General features: G+C 40.0%; 1 protein-coding gene and 1 non-coding gene across 2 annotated transcripts in view; both read left to right on the plus strand.

The window, feature by feature from the left end:
• Positions 1 to 16,638, plus strand: part of COL19A1 (collagen type XIX alpha 1 chain) — a 325,408-nt gene that overhangs the window by 255,433 nt on the left and 53,337 nt on the right. Inside the window, exons 26-37 of the mRNA XM_010967573.3 lie at positions 393 to 437; positions 544 to 621; positions 2,172 to 2,207; positions 2,313 to 2,366; positions 2,465 to 2,518; positions 3,897 to 3,938; positions 6,949 to 7,053; positions 7,132 to 7,185; positions 7,432 to 7,485; positions 12,314 to 12,367; positions 13,721 to 13,774; positions 16,085 to 16,129. Of these exons, the coding sequence (XP_010965875.2) occupies positions 393 to 437; positions 544 to 621; positions 2,172 to 2,207; positions 2,313 to 2,366; positions 2,465 to 2,518; positions 3,897 to 3,938; positions 6,949 to 7,053; positions 7,132 to 7,185; positions 7,432 to 7,485; positions 12,314 to 12,367; positions 13,721 to 13,774; positions 16,085 to 16,129 (675 nt within the window). The remainder of the gene's footprint in view (positions 1 to 392; positions 438 to 543; positions 622 to 2,171; positions 2,208 to 2,312; positions 2,367 to 2,464; positions 2,519 to 3,896; positions 3,939 to 6,948; positions 7,054 to 7,131; positions 7,186 to 7,431; positions 7,486 to 12,313; positions 12,368 to 13,720; positions 13,775 to 16,084; positions 16,130 to 16,638) is intronic.
• TRNAG-ACC (transfer RNA glycine (anticodon ACC)) lies at positions 15,595 to 15,668 on the plus strand. Its single transcript has one exon. It is a non-coding gene; the product is annotated as a tRNA-Gly (tRNA).

Raw genomic sequence — 16,638 nt, forward strand, 5'->3', positions numbered from 1 at the left:
GTGATCATCTGTAGAAAACATCCTTGTGGCCTGAGCTAATCCCAGGACATAGAAAACCTATGGAAAACCTAACCCATAACTCATATGCCTGTTTCATATGCCTTTTTTTTTCATCCCCTTTGACCTTTATATTAATAATAATAAATAGTTCTCAACATCAGATGCTTCATTTTAAAGATGAAAACTTCCTGTATTTTTAAGTGACCGTACAAAAATCTATAACCTAGTGAAATTTGTATTCCCTGTTCCTTATTCTTTCACAGAAAAAGTTTTATTCAAAAATGAAAAGCAATGAAACATTTTTGAGTTATGACTTCTGAGACGTAATTAAACTTTTTTGAAAAAAAAAAGTGTATTCACCTCATTTTTTTTTTTTCTTCTTTTTCTTCTAGGGATTAGATGGAAATCCTGGAGCACCTGGTCCACGAGGGCCAAAGGTAAAAATATCATAGATAATTTTTAAAGAATTAATAATTAACAAAATGTAACTGGAAAATTCACGTCCCCGGAGCCTCGCACTGACAGAAGCATCTCATTGCACAGGGGGAAAGAGGACTGCCAGGTGTCCACGGTTCCCCAGGTGACAAAGGCCCCCCAGGGATAGGAATTCCTGGCCGGACGGTAAGTGAAACTCAATCAAGCTTTTGAAACCCTGTTGACCCGATTGTGAAATAAAATCCAGTGATAAAGTTCAACAAGGAAAAAAGAGTGAAATAGTCGGAGGAGGAAATACAAAATGAACACCAGTCAAAGGGCAAGAATTAATGAGCATTGTGGTTACATCCTAGGCACAGAGGGTACCCACTGTTCGTTGACTTACAGATGCTAATCACACAGACACTGATTTTGAATTAGAAGTGATTTAACCCTCTATTCCTCCATTCTCTATGTTAAAAAGTACAAATGCATGTTTGTAAGATTATGAGAATGCCTAGTTTTAGGTGATTATATATTACTGTTTGTAAATAGAGTAAAATGAAAAATTAATTTTAAAGTGAATGGAGGATGTATAAATGAGATGATATCAAAAATCTCTATGTGATATCTTAGAGAAGAGAGAGTGGAATCTGTTTTTGATAGTTAAGACAAATAATGGGCAGTTTTTAAAATGTGTTTTAGCTATAAGGATAATAATGGTAATAATGGCCATTATATGCATTCTTGTGGACTAAATAGCAACAAGAGATAAAACTTTTTATTTACTATGAGAAAACATAGAAGATTTTGGGACAAGAAAAGTAGAAATAAATGGTTATTCTGATGACATTAATTTGGGAATTGGCCTTGAAATGGAATTACCATGAGAAGTAAATAAGGCGTCATAATGAATGTTTATATTTTGTGCGACTGGTGTTTGATTTTCCAGGGCAAGAACATAAAGACCACTGGAGATGGGAGATTAAACAAAGTAAAAAAGTAAATCAGGAAATGATGAGGGGAGTGAAGGAGGTCGGAGCAAAAAGTAAACAAACAAACAAAAAATAACTTAGGGACACGATGTAAATAGAAAGAAAGCAAGAAAGTAGCTTTGACAGTGGCAGTGATATGAATATTTATTTTGAAAAGTAAGAAGGGAAAAGGCAGTGAGCAGGTACTGAAGTCAGGTGCTGAGAACCCAGCTCTTTACTTACCTAAGTGGTCGGTCACTTCCTCATCCAGTGGCCCACGGTCACGTGTTGGGGGGACCCTGTCATCATTAGGTGCGCTGATGATCTCCCAGCCTCGTTTTAGTTACCCCAGATTCCAGTTTTCTAACATAGAAAAGAATGACTGAGTGGTTTTACTGCCAAGTCCCATTCTGACAATTTCTTCAGAGCAACGAATTGCAGCCAAAAGCAGAAAGGAAGGGAAGCTGATTACCCGGCGGGCAGCCAGCTAGACGTTGAGGGTGCTGTTGGTGCACTCGAGAGCGGCACGGGTGATCGTGGTGCTGAGGGGGACGTCCCAGGCATCCAAGCACAGCCGTGGCGCTACTGCCAGACTGTCATCAGTCAGGTGTTCACCTGCTGCTCAGACGTCTTGGCCAACTTTGCAGAGAGTTGTCAGATTGTGTATGGTGGCAATTCCTGCTGCTCCACTAAATAAATCACAATACTTAGCCCTTTATCCCACTTGGATAATTTATGGACATTCCAGGCAGGATTCTGATCTTTGAACCTCCTTCCACTCAGGGCTCCCAAGGACCGGCTGGAAAGCCAGGCATTCAGGTAAGCTCATTAATGTTATTTGGCACGACAAATCCGTCTTGACCTGGGGGACAGGAGGATTTCCAAAAGACTGTCCTTATAATTAACTACTTGCCCCATTTCCAGGGTCCTCGAGGTCTCCCTGGGTTGCCAGGAACTCCAGGGACCCCAGGGAATGATGTAAGGATGGTTTTTACCTACTTTTCCTCTTCCCCCAACCCATTTTAATCTACACCTGTGTCAACGTACAGATTTGAACATGATGCTTCTGTTTTCAGGGAGCTCCAGGAAGAGATGGAAAGCCAGGTCCACCAGGCCCCCCAGGTGACCCGGTATGTTGACAGACTCTGCGTGATTTATGTGTCTTTAATGCACCCAGAAACCAAACAGCCTACCAAGCAGGTTTTGCTGTCCAAACTAATTAGAGTGTTCAGTGACTGCTTGGTGGTTTTGTTTATCCCCGTTATTTTGTAGAAGGGAAAAAATTCAAGCTACATCAGCATTTTTGTGTGTGTGATGAATACTTATTTCCTAAGGGTATAATTCAGTTGTACAGTTTTGCCCCAGGCTGAGCCTTGGCAAAGAATGTCTCAATCCCATGGAAAACTGAATTAAAATACATTGCCACAGATTCTATTCTTTCTAATGCTAAGGACTAAATGAATTTCATTTTTCTAAGTGAAAGTTTGCAAGTAAGTTTCATACAATATTGTGCATATTTATTGATTCTGTGGCTTTAAAATGCTGAGATGATTAAATTACAAAAACTGGCTTGAGTTGGATCTCTAAAGATGGGTTTAAGCACTAAACGTGTGTTCCAAAGTTTTATTTTAGGTTAAACTTTGCTTTGAGTGACAGTGAAATCCCTTTATATAGCCTAAGAACCGGCAGTTATAATTTGAGAAGCCATATGGTACATGACATTGTATTAAGAGTTTTTGTATAATAAATTCCAAATCTGGCCTCTCAGTTCTAAGCCTCTCAAATCCTTCTTCCTCCCACACTGTTCGGGCCTCATGGGCCTTTATAAGCTATGTGCAGAGGCATATTTTGGCCTTTCACTTCACCGCTGAGTGAATCATGTGTGTATCATCTTGGGATCTTATAAAGTGTTACCTGGGTTTATAGTGTCTCTCTGAAAGGATGCCTTAAGACATGGGCCAAAACATGCCCAATATCCCTCAGTATCAGTCCTGCCCATCACCTAAGCCACCTAGAGGCTGTTTTGAATTTCAATGAGAAATAGCTTTAAGGAAGACTCATCCTATACTTCGCGTATTTTTCAACAGCCTGATGATTTGCTCTGCAGAGGAATGCTTTCCTAGTTATAAATGACTTATCTTTATGTATGATTTAAAACTAGTAATATTCTAGGGTTGGCATGAAGGTTACCATGTCATGAAAATATAAAACAGAGATTCAGAGTGGAAACAATGAAATACGGGTGTTTGCGTGTTCCTGGTAGAGAAATCAAAGCTATCTTTCAAAAATAGTTTTGAATTCTGCTAGTGCCATGTGTCTGTTTCTGGATTTGACACATAATGTGAAGCCAATCATTCTGATGGTGAGCCTCTTAGAAGCCCCATGATGTTAAATCCCAACTGGCTTTGTCTTTTGTGAGAAAATATCTCCCTTTATTATACATTTGTTGTACCATGTGCCCACATGTGTATGAATACGTGTATTTGTTTTTTTTCTCCTTAAACACAGATTGCACTTCCTCTCTTGGGAGACATCGGGGCCTTGTTCAAGGTAAGAAATGATGTGTTAATTTCCAGGATAAATCAGAAAGCAGATCTTTACCAGAATTTGAGTAAATTGCTTAGTCTGAAATCAAACTGTTTTTTTAGCAGCAGAACATCTTTCAGATACAAAAGGGAGCATGGATCTTTATGTGCCTTGTGCCATTTTTACTAACCCCTCCAGTCTCTTCCTTACCAGCCTCTCTTTGGGGCTGTGGAGGGGAAGAGCAGGGAGGAGGGGAAGAGCAGGGAGCAGGGGAGGAGAGGGCAGTTCTGGGATGAGCTGCAGGAGAGGAACACTGTCATGAACACCCTTAAGGAGGCCCTTCTCTCCACTGGAGAAATAGATTTCCCTTAATGGTGTTTACCCACCCAGCTCACCACCGGGAAACCCAATCACTGTATATCCGCTCAAGCCAGTCCAAGGTGAAAAACCGTGCTGCTCAGTAACCAGTGAGCTTGCAAGGCTGAGTTTTTATGTCATGGGATTTTAAAAAGTGAGCTACAAAATTCCAAAGCTGATGATTGCCCTAACAAACACCTGTTACTCTGTTAAATCAAAATGATCTCTACCTGTTAGCCACCTCATAGGGAATTCATCTTGCTACCATTTTTTTGTCTCTACTACTCCCCTCTCTTTTATTTATAAAATGGTTGGGGGTGGATGATTACAGGGCCCCTGGAAGTTATGTATTTGCATGTTTCTTTGTGGTATGCTAAGACGGAACCCAAATGAAAATCTGTCCCTTTATATAATTACACTCAAACTTTATACAAATTATCTGTCTGTATATGAATGGACAGTGGGTATTTGTACACACACACACTTGGGCTATATGTGTGTACCTGTGATTTATTTTATATTCCTCACATTGAGCCCAATAATTTACACAATGACTTACATAAAAGTAGGCAGGCAAGAATATTTTATGGATTGAATTCACAAGACTCTAGAACTTTAGTGTATATATATATATATATATATATATATATATATATATATATATATGTCAGATGATTAAGATTTTGAGAGTAGTACATGTAAATGTAAATATGAATATAAATATAAAAATAAAGGGATTTTTAAGACCTTCCAAAGCCAACATTTTCTCATAAGTCAGAAAAGAATGTTGATGGGGATTTCAGAAGGCTCTTGTATTTATTGAGTTACAATTTTACACCAGGCAATGCGCTGCTTTACTTATTTAATAGTCACAAGGATCCTGTGAGTTCAGGCCGTGGTGTTTCCCTACTCTGTGCACAGGAGACCTAAATTCCGAGAGGTCAAGTAACTTGTATGGAGTCACACAGCTAGTAACACAGTGACATTAGCACAGGAGCGCAGGTCCTCAGTCAGTAAGTCTCATGCTCTTCACAAGGGCAGCAGTGTTATAAATGGTGGGACTGTAGGAGCTATTTCAGTACGGAGCAGTTAGGGTCCTTCACTCTCAGGATCAAAAAAAAAAAAAAATACTGAGTACACTGATAGAATGTGGGACAGCACAGACAGAAAGATTGTGAACAGGCTCTGACAGGGAAAGGAACCAGGGCTCCAAAGGCCTCGGACATGCAAGTGATGGGTGGTTTCCCCAAGGCCACATCCCTCTAATAGATGCCTCTGCCATCTGCCTGTCCCAGCATCACCTCATGGAAGTTCTGAGTCCCAGGAGAGCCAATTGGCAAGAGGTGGGCAGGACACCTGGACTGATAGTCCCAACGAGCTGCATTCAATCAAAAGAGGAAGCGTGTGTTTCCCCAAAGCATATGGGAATTTCGGTTGGGGGTTGGATCTTTTACGCCAACCTCATGGTGTAATTATAATCCTAACATCATTACCCAACACATGAACTCTCCTTCTCTGTCTTGAGTCTTTAGCAAACTTGATCATCCTGCTTTTCATTTTGAAAAACTATGTCTGATTAAAGTGTTGAAAGGAACTGACTTATAATCCCAGGCCTGAACGATGTAGACCTTCAAAGACCTTCCTCTGGGTCAATTTGTGTATCAGTCCCTCTTGGAATAAGACTGTGCATTAGACAAATATTGATGCATCTTTATAACCTCCATGAGAAAATCTTGAGATACTTTTTCAAAAACTTCAGTGAAATCCAGTTCTCCTTCATCTACCCTTCTGGTCACCCCAACGTAAAGAAGATGAGGTCAGTTTGAAGTGACTCTAGAAAATTCTATTGACTCGTAATTATTACCATTTTTATGTTTTATTAAAACAGTCATGAAACTACCACAACACTGTAAATCAGCCATAATTCAATTTAAAAAATCAATTGAATAATCCATTCTAAAATGTGACTATATATATATTGATGCACCATGCTATGTCTACAGGTGCAATAATTCATCTTCTTTATACTTTTTGAACTATGGAAACCTTTCTGGTGCTCTTAAGTCTTCAGGCATCTCTCTGCCTTCATAGTTTTTCAGATTTAATAGGGGTGGTTCTACAATTATATATGTATTTTTAACTCCCTTACCAACACATTAGGTCTGTGAAATGATCCTGGTGGTAAAACTAGTGTGGGAAACATTGCACCCTCCAGCCTGTCTTCATAGATTCCAGCTCTAAGAGGGACCACCATCAACAGAACTGTTTTGACCCAGGATTTGTTTCAATTTTACTAAAATTTATTTTATTTTTTCAATTTTTAAAATCATTTTTACTTCCCCAAAAGTAATCTTTCTTTTTTTTTTTTCCATTTTTTTTGCGGGTAGGGGGTAATTAGTTTTATTTACTTATTTTGTTTTATTTTAAGGAAGTTATTGGGGATTGAACCCAGGACCTTGTGCATGCTAAACACACACTCTACCACTGAGCTATACCCTCCCCACCCCCAAGTTATCTTTCAAATTGTATAAATACAGTTTCTGAAAGTAGAGTGACATAACAATGGCCTTTACTCAGCTCTCACGAAAGTTCAAACAGAAGGTCAAATTTGATCAAAACTCGCTTTGATCAATTACTTGGACGAATCTCTCAGTGACCTTATCTTTATCCTCATTAGAACTTCTGTGGCAACTGCCAAGCCAGTGTCCCTGGGCTGAAAAGCAACAAAGGAGAAGATGCAGGCACTGGTGAGCCTGGAAAGTTCGATTCTGTAGCCCACAAGGTACGAAGGCTGAGTGCGGGTGGACCCCGTAGGTTACACGTGGTGCCTCCTCTCAGCTGTGCTTCGTCTGTCCTCCAGGGTGATACAGGGCCACGGGGTCCTCCAGGAATCCCAGGCAGAGAGGGACCAAAGGTAAGGAAGTCTCTCCTCTGTGCAGCCTTTAATTTGGGGTGGAAAAAAAGGAAACATTTTCAAATACACTGCTTTTTCTAAAAATATTTTGGAAAAGTGGTAGAAAAGCCATTTGCAGATGTCATTTATTTGTTCCCTGATCCTGTCTGGGTTACATGCCCCGAGTGTCCTGAGAAGAGATGTTTTCATTTTTCCAAAAAATGACAAAATGGTTGAGTGTACTAGCTGAATTTGTTGTCTTTCTAGGGGAGCAAAGGAGAGCGCGGCTACCCCGGGATCCCTGGGGAGAAAGGTGATGAGGTAAAAGGCTCTTATCCGATCATATAGTCCTACTATTGTTTCTTTCTGATAAATTTTTTGCTTGAAGTACAGTTTACAGTGTTGTGTCAATTTCTGGTGTACAGCATCATGTTTCAGTCATACATATACACAACGTATATTCCTTTTCATTATAGGTTATTACAAGATGTTGAATATAGTTCCCAGTGCTCTACAGTAGAAACTTGTTATCTATTTTATATATAGTACTTATGGTTCTTTTCATGTGACTCAACAGAGGGACATCCATTTTTCTATAATTCATGTTCAATGCTAAACACGTTTTTAAAAAGTAAAAAGATAAAAAAAAATTTTTAAAGACTTAGGTAGGATTTGTTCAAATGTTAACCCATTGTAAATAATAATAAGTTGATGTCTATTATCAGTGGGCCAGTCTGTGAGACAAGGAAGTTAAGACACCAAGTTAACCTACCAGGGACCAATGTTTCTGTTTTCCTGTAGCAGGTAACCATTCTAGCTCTCTCCAGATGAAAGCAAGGAGAAAGAGGAAAAGGAGATTTACTGAAAAGAATCCCAGCGTAGCTCCTAGAATTGAAAGAACAGTTAACAACCAGCTTAGGGGTGAGGGCAGCCCCAGGACCCAGCAGAACTTCCCTGGTTCGCTGCTGGAACGTGACTCAGCTTCAATGACCTTGGTTTGTCTGTATCCCTGCTCAACTTTCAAACTCTTGGAGGAAAAAAAAAAAGTCTATCAAAAGGGTCTGCTTGGACTGGTTTAAATCAGCTGCTCACCCTTCCACTAAGGTTCAAAGTCAAATGTGCCTTTGAGATGGCGGCATAATTTTCTGACTCTCAGCCACACTGATGCATTCTTTCCTACATAATTCACATTAACGCTTAGAAAAACCAATTAGGATGATGAATTGTTGTTAGTTTAAACAGTTTTGGTACTAATAATTCTTAATGAAGGTAAGTGCGCCATCTGGCATATATTAACCTTGATGTTAGTGCAGAAAAGCATGTTACCAAGTAGATCTACTTTTTGAGTTGGAGTTCTGATTCCCCTTATAAATGATCATTTATATTGCTTTTAATTAATATTGATTCTCGTCAAGGAAACTATGATGATTTGCTTGTGGGTTGTTTTTTTTTTTTTTTTCTCCTAAGTTCGAAATTGAAGAGTAATGAAAAATACCATTTATTTTCATCCATAAATAAAAGTGAAGGCATTTTATTTCCAAAATAAGGAAGGGTCACGGAGCTTTTGCATCTCCCTGCGCTGCAGAAAGTACAAGCACAGTGTCTGGTTTTCACAGCCTAACAGCTTTTAACTGCCGAGACTCAAGGAGGTGTTAAAGGCAGTTGAGAAGGTAATAACAAAAAGATCAGGAAATAATTGGATTCAGGTTTTTTTATAAGTGACTCTAAATTAAATTTATTAGAGGTTAACTTTTATTGATTCTTCAGGATCCTTAGCTCTCGTGGTGAAGTGAAATCCCCCGTTAGTTCCTCCACAGTTTCAGTGTGTTCTTCCTTGAGTGTCCCTTGTGGGTTCTTTGAGGCAGTGTCTGCAGACCTGGCGAGGGACTTGCTATCTGGGAATTGCTGCTGGCTCCAAAGGAGGTTCCTTCCCATTGTTTCTTCACGTCACATGAATCTTATGAGCCTGAAGTAACATACTAACTCCGCTGGGCCTCTTGGAAGGGGGGCTAGAGGGCAACGCACCTTTTCCCTCTTGAGCAGATGGGAAATACTGAAATTACCTTGACTTCTACGTGGACTCTGATCTCCATGAACTTTTTTTTTTTTTTTTAGCGGAGGTACTGGGGGTTGAACCCAGGATCTTGTGCATGCTAAGCGTGTACTCTACCACTGACTTATACCCCACCCCTCTCCCTGAAAGTTCAATCTGTTGATTTGCTTAAGTGAATGCAACTTTGACCAAGAACATATGCATTTCCAACTGGTCAATATACTATACTATTTCAACATGCGCATAATATCTAATCGCACAGGATCTGAGATGTCTGTTCTACGCTTAGTGGAAAAGATACACAGGGACACCCTTTCTCTTTGAGGATTTCCAATTATTATTTAATAATGATCTGATTATCAGTTTAATCCATTTGGGGATTTAAAGAGAGGAACTGCCTGCCTGTTGCTCTTTACAAAAGTGACATCATCCTCTACAGTTTTTACAGGTATTTTGTTTCACAAAAGTTAGCAACGTGTAAGATGCTAACAGAACACAGACTCCCCTCTAATAGTCAGAGGAAATTCTTACTTGGAATGCAGGCCCTCCTACAATATTTCAGAGTAATAATTGATAAATAGACTCAAAAAATGCTATCAGCCATAAATGATAGCAATGGGAAAATAAGTATTCTTGGTAGCAACTGAGCTAGGACTTGCAAAAATAAAAATATCAGAGCAGGGAAAGAACTTAGTTCTAATGACCCTTGAATATGTATGCAGTAGATTTTAATTCGTGTTTTAGTTTGGCACTCTAGGCTAAACGGACTATCCTCCTCTTTAATATGTATTTGTCTTCTTTAATGACCTTCTTGTCTTCGAAAATTATCTTCTTGCCCTTTCTACACCCACAGTAACTTCCACCCTTACTGCCAAATTTCAGCTTATGTAGAGAAAGACTGCCAAGAATGATTTTTTTTTATTTATGGACTGAGGTTTATTTTAAAGTTTAATGTGGTCATCAAAGGTTAATGAGTCCCGAGCTTCGAAATTAGACTACCTAAAGTCTCACTCAGCATCTCTAGGCTGACTCCATGTTGCGACTGAAAGTAGCCCCCACCAAAAAAGAATACGTATGAACATGCACATCTTATACATGTCCATACAGAGAGAATTTTATGGAAGTGTGGGTATTTTGAGATAAAGCAATGTGTGCTATAGCATTTATAATCTCCAGACATTTAGAGATGTCATTCCCAGAGGAAATTTGTTTCTTTTCCACTTATCAACCCATAAGCAAGTTACTAGGTGGGGAATCAAAGTGTTGAGCCAACATGCTAATGTGTGCAGTCGAAACACACACACGTGCACACACAACACACACAAACTGAGCACTGCTAGTGAGAATGATATCAACTTGAAGAAAGTCTATGTCCACATCCTTCAACACAAGTATATGTAAGATTCTCCCCAACACTCTTACTACATGAGGGATTTCAGCACATTCAGGGAGAATCTTTCCAGCACATCTTCACCTCCCATCACATGAAAAACCCTGAAGGAACACACGATCCCATTAGGCATTAGATGGACAGACCCTGCAGAGCGTGGTTCTTGATTCTGCTGATGCAAAGAACCTTGACCCAATAGAACCTTGGTCCTCTAGAGCTCTTATAAATAAGTTTGTGGTCATTTTACCATGGTCACATCACCTGAAAGTTACAGTGTGTATAAAATGCATATTTCATCACAGTCCAAGGTAGAGGAATTTTATTATAACAATGAATGGTTTGGCAATATAAAAGGCTTACTAGGTAAAGAAAACAAAATCCCGAAAAAATGGAACTGTTCTTCCGAATAGAACTCGATACATCATATGGTTATCTGAAATAAAAAGTGGGTGTTTAAAAGTATATTTTTCTCATTCTAGAAGTCATCTGTTTTACGATAGAAAATTTGGGAAAGACACAAAAGCCCTGAAAAGATAAAAGTGATTCCTATTTGTACTTGTCAAGGAGGACTGTTGGTTACAGTAAGATGATGGATGGCCCACAACCCCATACCCACAATTTCAAAGCTCAAAAGCCTCTGAAAACCCGGGAAATTTTCCCCAAATTTGCAGCAAATTTATTTGGTGGCAGAATCTGACCTGAAGTCATATGGAGCTAGTCTATTTACCCTACTTGGTGAGAATATCGCATGTTTCGCTATAGAAACATGTGTGTATTAGAGGGCGCTGTCTCAGTTACCTCTGAGAGCGTTATGTAATATCCAGTGTGAGTACTGTGTTCCCTTTATAACAGATCTGAAAATACAGAACTCGGAAACACATCCGACACTAAAGTTTCCAGATAAGACACTATGAGCCTCTATGAGTCTCATCTCTCATGAAGTGCATTTATAATTTTTTTAATAACTTGGACCTTACTCTATGTAACATTTTATAACTTGTCTTCTACATTATCCAATAGTTTTTGGAAGATGATTTTAATCGTTGCAAAATATTTCATAATATGGGTTTTAGGTAATTTAACTAATATTCTGTTGCTGACATACTTGGTAAAGGAAGATTAATTACACAAGTTATCAGTTCTTCCTCGAATATATAAATATATCCAGTACAATTAGCATCCTGCTACAACTCTAAGGAGGGGAGGGAGAGTCTGCTCACTTTTATGCTGAAGCCATTAAAGGGTTCTAAATTTAAATTCACCCATAAGCCAGATTTCTTATAATGACTGGCCAGCTGAATTAAATATTGTAGCATGAAACATATTCCATTGTTCCACCAGCTGAATGAAGTGTTAGTGTAATCATGTACTTCTTTGGTGGGATTCTGCTCGTCTGAAATGTGTATTTCCATACATTAGCAGTGCCAGATTCTCAGAGATGCTGCTGCTGATGGAGTGGCTCTGTGAGATCAGAAATGCCGTATGAATCACCAAACACATGACATTATGTCTGTGCAGATTCCACATCTTGGCGTTTTAGCTCACATCCTTGTACTGTGAAGATGGGTATTTGCCTATGACAAGTATTGTGTTTCTTGATTAACCAACATAGGTGTTTCACTTTCAATAGGCAAAATATTTGCTTAACTAAAATGCTTTGTTTCCAACAACGTAACCGATTTTATGGCAGGAACTATCTCTTCTAGGGCCTTCAAGGAATTCCAGGCGTCCCAGGTGCCCCTGGCTCAACTGGACCCCCTGTAAGTATTTGCTGAAACTTGTTTCATTCACAGTTCATACCTGCTGGGGGGATGCAAGCTGAACTAACGTTCCTCGTTGCTCTTTGCTGTTTGTTCCTCTGTGTAGGTTATCCAGCTATTGGCTAGAAAATTAACATCCAACATCTCAGATTTTTTTGTTTAGCATTACTTAAGGCGGCTCAGGGTTGTGGAGACTTGTCATGAAAATTCTAGCAGACCAGAAAGCAACCTGTGCTGAAGCAAGTCTCTATGAATCGCAGTTGGATGTAAAAGCGCGTTATCTTTTTTAGTTATATTTGGGCATTAACCTTGGGGAGACATATTCAGAGGGTTACAGCCTTACATTTTTAAGCTCCATGAACTAAGAATTTATTCTCTAGACAGCAAATAAATGGATCAAGGATGATAAAAGGCAACTAATTCCTCTTTCTGAATTAAAATACCCTCTATTTCAGTCAGCACTTTTTTTTTTCACTCTCTCAAACACAGCATCATGGCTTTTGTGTCTTCAGTTACCCTGTTTTCTCAAAACAGAATCTTTTTTTCCTTTTCCACCTGCTAAACCCAATCTCTTAAGAAGCAGAGCTGAAACCTAGGGTTGCCAGTTAAATTTGGAATTTCATGTAAATAGATACTTTTTTAGCATGTTTATCCCAAATATTGTATTTTGATTTTCTCAATCTAGCAACTCCACTCAAGCCTCAATTTCTCCAACTCTTCCCTATTTAGAGTTCCTTTGCAAATGTGTTCCTTACTGTTTTGAATCATGAATGTCCCATAATTAAAATTCTACCATTTGTGCTTCCACCAGTTAGACAGAACAAACCTAGCTCTCCACTACACTAAAATGAAGTGAAGAGAAAAAGTTACGAAAGGAAGCATGAACGTTATAGATAACTCTATTCTCAAAGAAGAATTAAAATTACATTATATTTTCCATTGGTAAAAATGCAGACCACATAACTCAATAGGCACATTGTTAATTCTTCTATGTGAAGTATTAAAAATGTTGATCACTACCAAAATTATAGATCATTTAGGAAGGCAGAATGATATGGAAATTGCCATTTAAACAGCAAGGCTAACTTCTTAAATGTATTAAAGGGTCCAATTAAGGTCATTAAATGTGGTTGGCCGAGGTGAAAAAAGTGACCACAAATACAAACTTTATCCTTCCAAGGGCTTATCAACAGGAGACAGCTGCTGTATTGGCCTGAAAAAATATAAGCTTGCAGGACTGATTTAATTAGGATCAAATGACCTTCAAAATGTATCCGTTTTAGCAACCAGCTTCCACTACCCTTGGCCATTTAGTTGTGGTTTCTGTAACAAACCTAGTTTTGTGTTTTACAGGGCTTATTGGGAAGAACTGGGCTTCCTGGTCCCATGGGAACAAAGGGTGACAAGGTACAGAGGAAAAGCCTCCCCTCTGGTCCAGATTGGGGCTGGGGGGAGGGGCAAGGTGGGACCATTTACAGAGAGACCCATAAACTCAAACAAAGCCTCAAAGTAGGTGTGACGTCAGGGAACCGCTATTCTGGTAGTGGGCTTGCAAGGACCTAGGTCCAAAAACTGGTCTGAATACAGAAGATACATTTCTAGGGGAAAGGATGCACAGAACATTGATGCCATACAGCCAAAGTCCAGGCTGGAGGCAGGGTCCTAGGCATCCAGCTATGTGGAAAGGCGGGGTGAGCATCTCCTGATGAGATGCAGGAATGTGGTTTGTATTGGGGAGTTCGGCCACAGGTGCCAAGGCTCTGGACAGCACGCCAGCTCTCAGGACCAAAATTCCAGTAACTGATGCTTTTACTGAGAAAATCTGAAAGTTCTGTCCTTTGAAGGGCAGAGGGGAAATTCACCAAAGAGCTATAGCACAACTTGTTTCCTGGGCTGTCCCGTTGACCAGACAGATGGGCTGCTGCGGTCAGCAGGGAGGACCAGCAAAAGAGAAGTCTCAGGAGAAAGATCACACGGTTACCCAATTTGGGATCTGAATCTAACCCATGGTGTGATGGAGCCAACAAAAGAGTCACAGAGACTAACTACTCAGATCAGAGATGTCTCAGAACCAAGAGTCCAGACGAGCCACTCAAGTGGCTTCTACCCCAAAGTGACCAAAACGGGACATAATGGTGTTAAACAGGAAAGGAATCCCCCCCGCCCCCAGGTTGAAAGGAAACAGTGTGCTTATTCTAGACGGTCTCGGCACATTTTTTTCTGATGGCATCCGTGGGAGCCCGCCCAACCCCACAGCCTGGTCTCTCTGTTCTCTGTGGAAATTACTCAGTCCGCGATTTGCCTTTTGAAGTTAATGGGAATGCCACACTGAGATGAGCTTTGGGGCACAGTTGAGAATGAAAATGTGACTTTTGATTCTGCCGGCGAGGGGAGGGGTGAGTCCTTTCAAAGGGCACATATTTTCCTTGTTTGTTGCCCTCTCATGGTTGTTGAGAACCATGACATAATTTTCTGAAGGACAGATGTCGGCAGTCTTAGATGGTCACCATCAAAGCAGTCAGGGAAAAGATGCAGTATACTCGTTGTCACCCATCCTCAGGCAGACAACATCGCGAGAAAAACATTACAGTTTATTTTTATTGTAAAGGTACAAATAAAAGATTTTTAAAATTCTTTTGTTGCTGAAAAAATGGGAGATTGAAATGAAACCCTTCATCAAAATTTATGAAAATAGACTAAAATCCCTCAAAATTCATGAGCATGGTAGGTAAGAATTCTACTGTCTCTGGATTCTTTTTTTTTATGATTATTATTAGACGTTTCTTGTCGTTTGCCCCTGGTGTTGAAGGAAATCCCATTTTTCAGGTTTCATCTTGAATTCATTTTTTCACAAGTTTCGTTTTCAGTCTGCTTTGCATATAAACAGAATGTCTGACGCTGTACCCCATTCACTTCTGTTCAGTGGGACATGCCTAATATTAACTTAGAAGTGAAGAAGTTTCTTTTCCTGCAGACACCATGCAAGTTGTGATTTTCCACTTTATTCAAATTCTTGGGGTGGCCCCTCTGGTTCCCAAAAGATGAAGGTGGTGGAGGTGAGGCTAAAAGTGAGGAGTTGACCCAGAGGACCATATCCCTGAGCTGCCCCTGCTTGCAGGAGATCTGCCATGCACCCCAAAATGAGGAGCATTCCCCCATCTGCACCAGAAGTCCAGGACACCCTCACCTGGGCTGTCCAGCTCCATCTACAGATAAGTTTCTGGTGGGGAGGGATACAGCTCAGTGGTACAGCGCATGCTTACCATGCATGAGGTCCTGGGTTCAATCCCCAGTACCTCCATTAAAGTAAAACAAATAAATAAAATAAACGTAATTACCTCTACCCCCCAAAAAAAGACAAAATTTTTTTTAAAAAATTTTTTAACATTAAGGGTTAATTTTATGGTGTGTGAAATTTACCTTAGTTTTTAAAATCTTGAAATAAATAAATAAATGAATGAAAATAAGCTGCACCCGCGGGCTCACACAGTGAGGATCTGAATGCCTGCAGGAAAACACATTTACTTTTACTGTGGTCTAGAAATGTAGTTCCCCAGGTGAAGGGAAAAGTCAAGCTGAATAAGACTGTGCAAGGCTGAAACCAAATGACAAGTCACATCGATTTCAGATGTGACTCTCTGAGAAAGCACAATCTGGTTCATAAACCTGGGGTAGAAATGTCTAAACCATTGATTTTGGGCTGTATGTTCCATGCAGGGCAGCGAGGGACCCCCCGGGAGACCCGGACCACCTGGACCACCTGTGAGTTGCTTCAAGTTTAAAACTTAAATTCACGTGTCTACTTAAGACTTTTATAACTCAGAGATCAGGCCACATTTAGATATTCTCAAGGATAAAAGTCATCTGAGTTTTATGTATAGATATGAATGATAGCCAGTGTACCTTTGAGGAGCCCTGATTTTTCCCCCATTAGCTCTGCCCAAAGGCACCGTGCTCAGATTTGCATACCGTGGACCTCCGTGTTGTAGACTCAGGAGACCTGGGTGCCCCCTCCCCCAGACTCAACTCTCCACTTCCTGCCGTGGGGGACCCTGGGAAAGTCATTTAACTTCAATGAGCTTCATTCACAGAAAACAGAAGGGCTATAAAAAGAGATCCCTTCCGGCAGTGGGAGTTGGAAGAAAAATTGTATTGTGCTATATGTGTTCATTACCATCCGTGATGCCCAAGATGCAAGGAAATTCTGTTTCTATAGAGCAGCTAGTGAATAAAATAGACAAGAGCCATCAAGGTTTTCCTGCTTGGGACTG

Source organism: Camelus bactrianus, chromosome 8 (assembly GCF_048773025.1).
Source record: "Camelus bactrianus isolate YW-2024 breed Bactrian camel chromosome 8, ASM4877302v1, whole genome shotgun sequence".
In the NCBI taxonomy this organism is placed as follows: Eukaryota; Metazoa; Chordata; class Mammalia; order Artiodactyla; family Camelidae; genus Camelus; species Camelus bactrianus.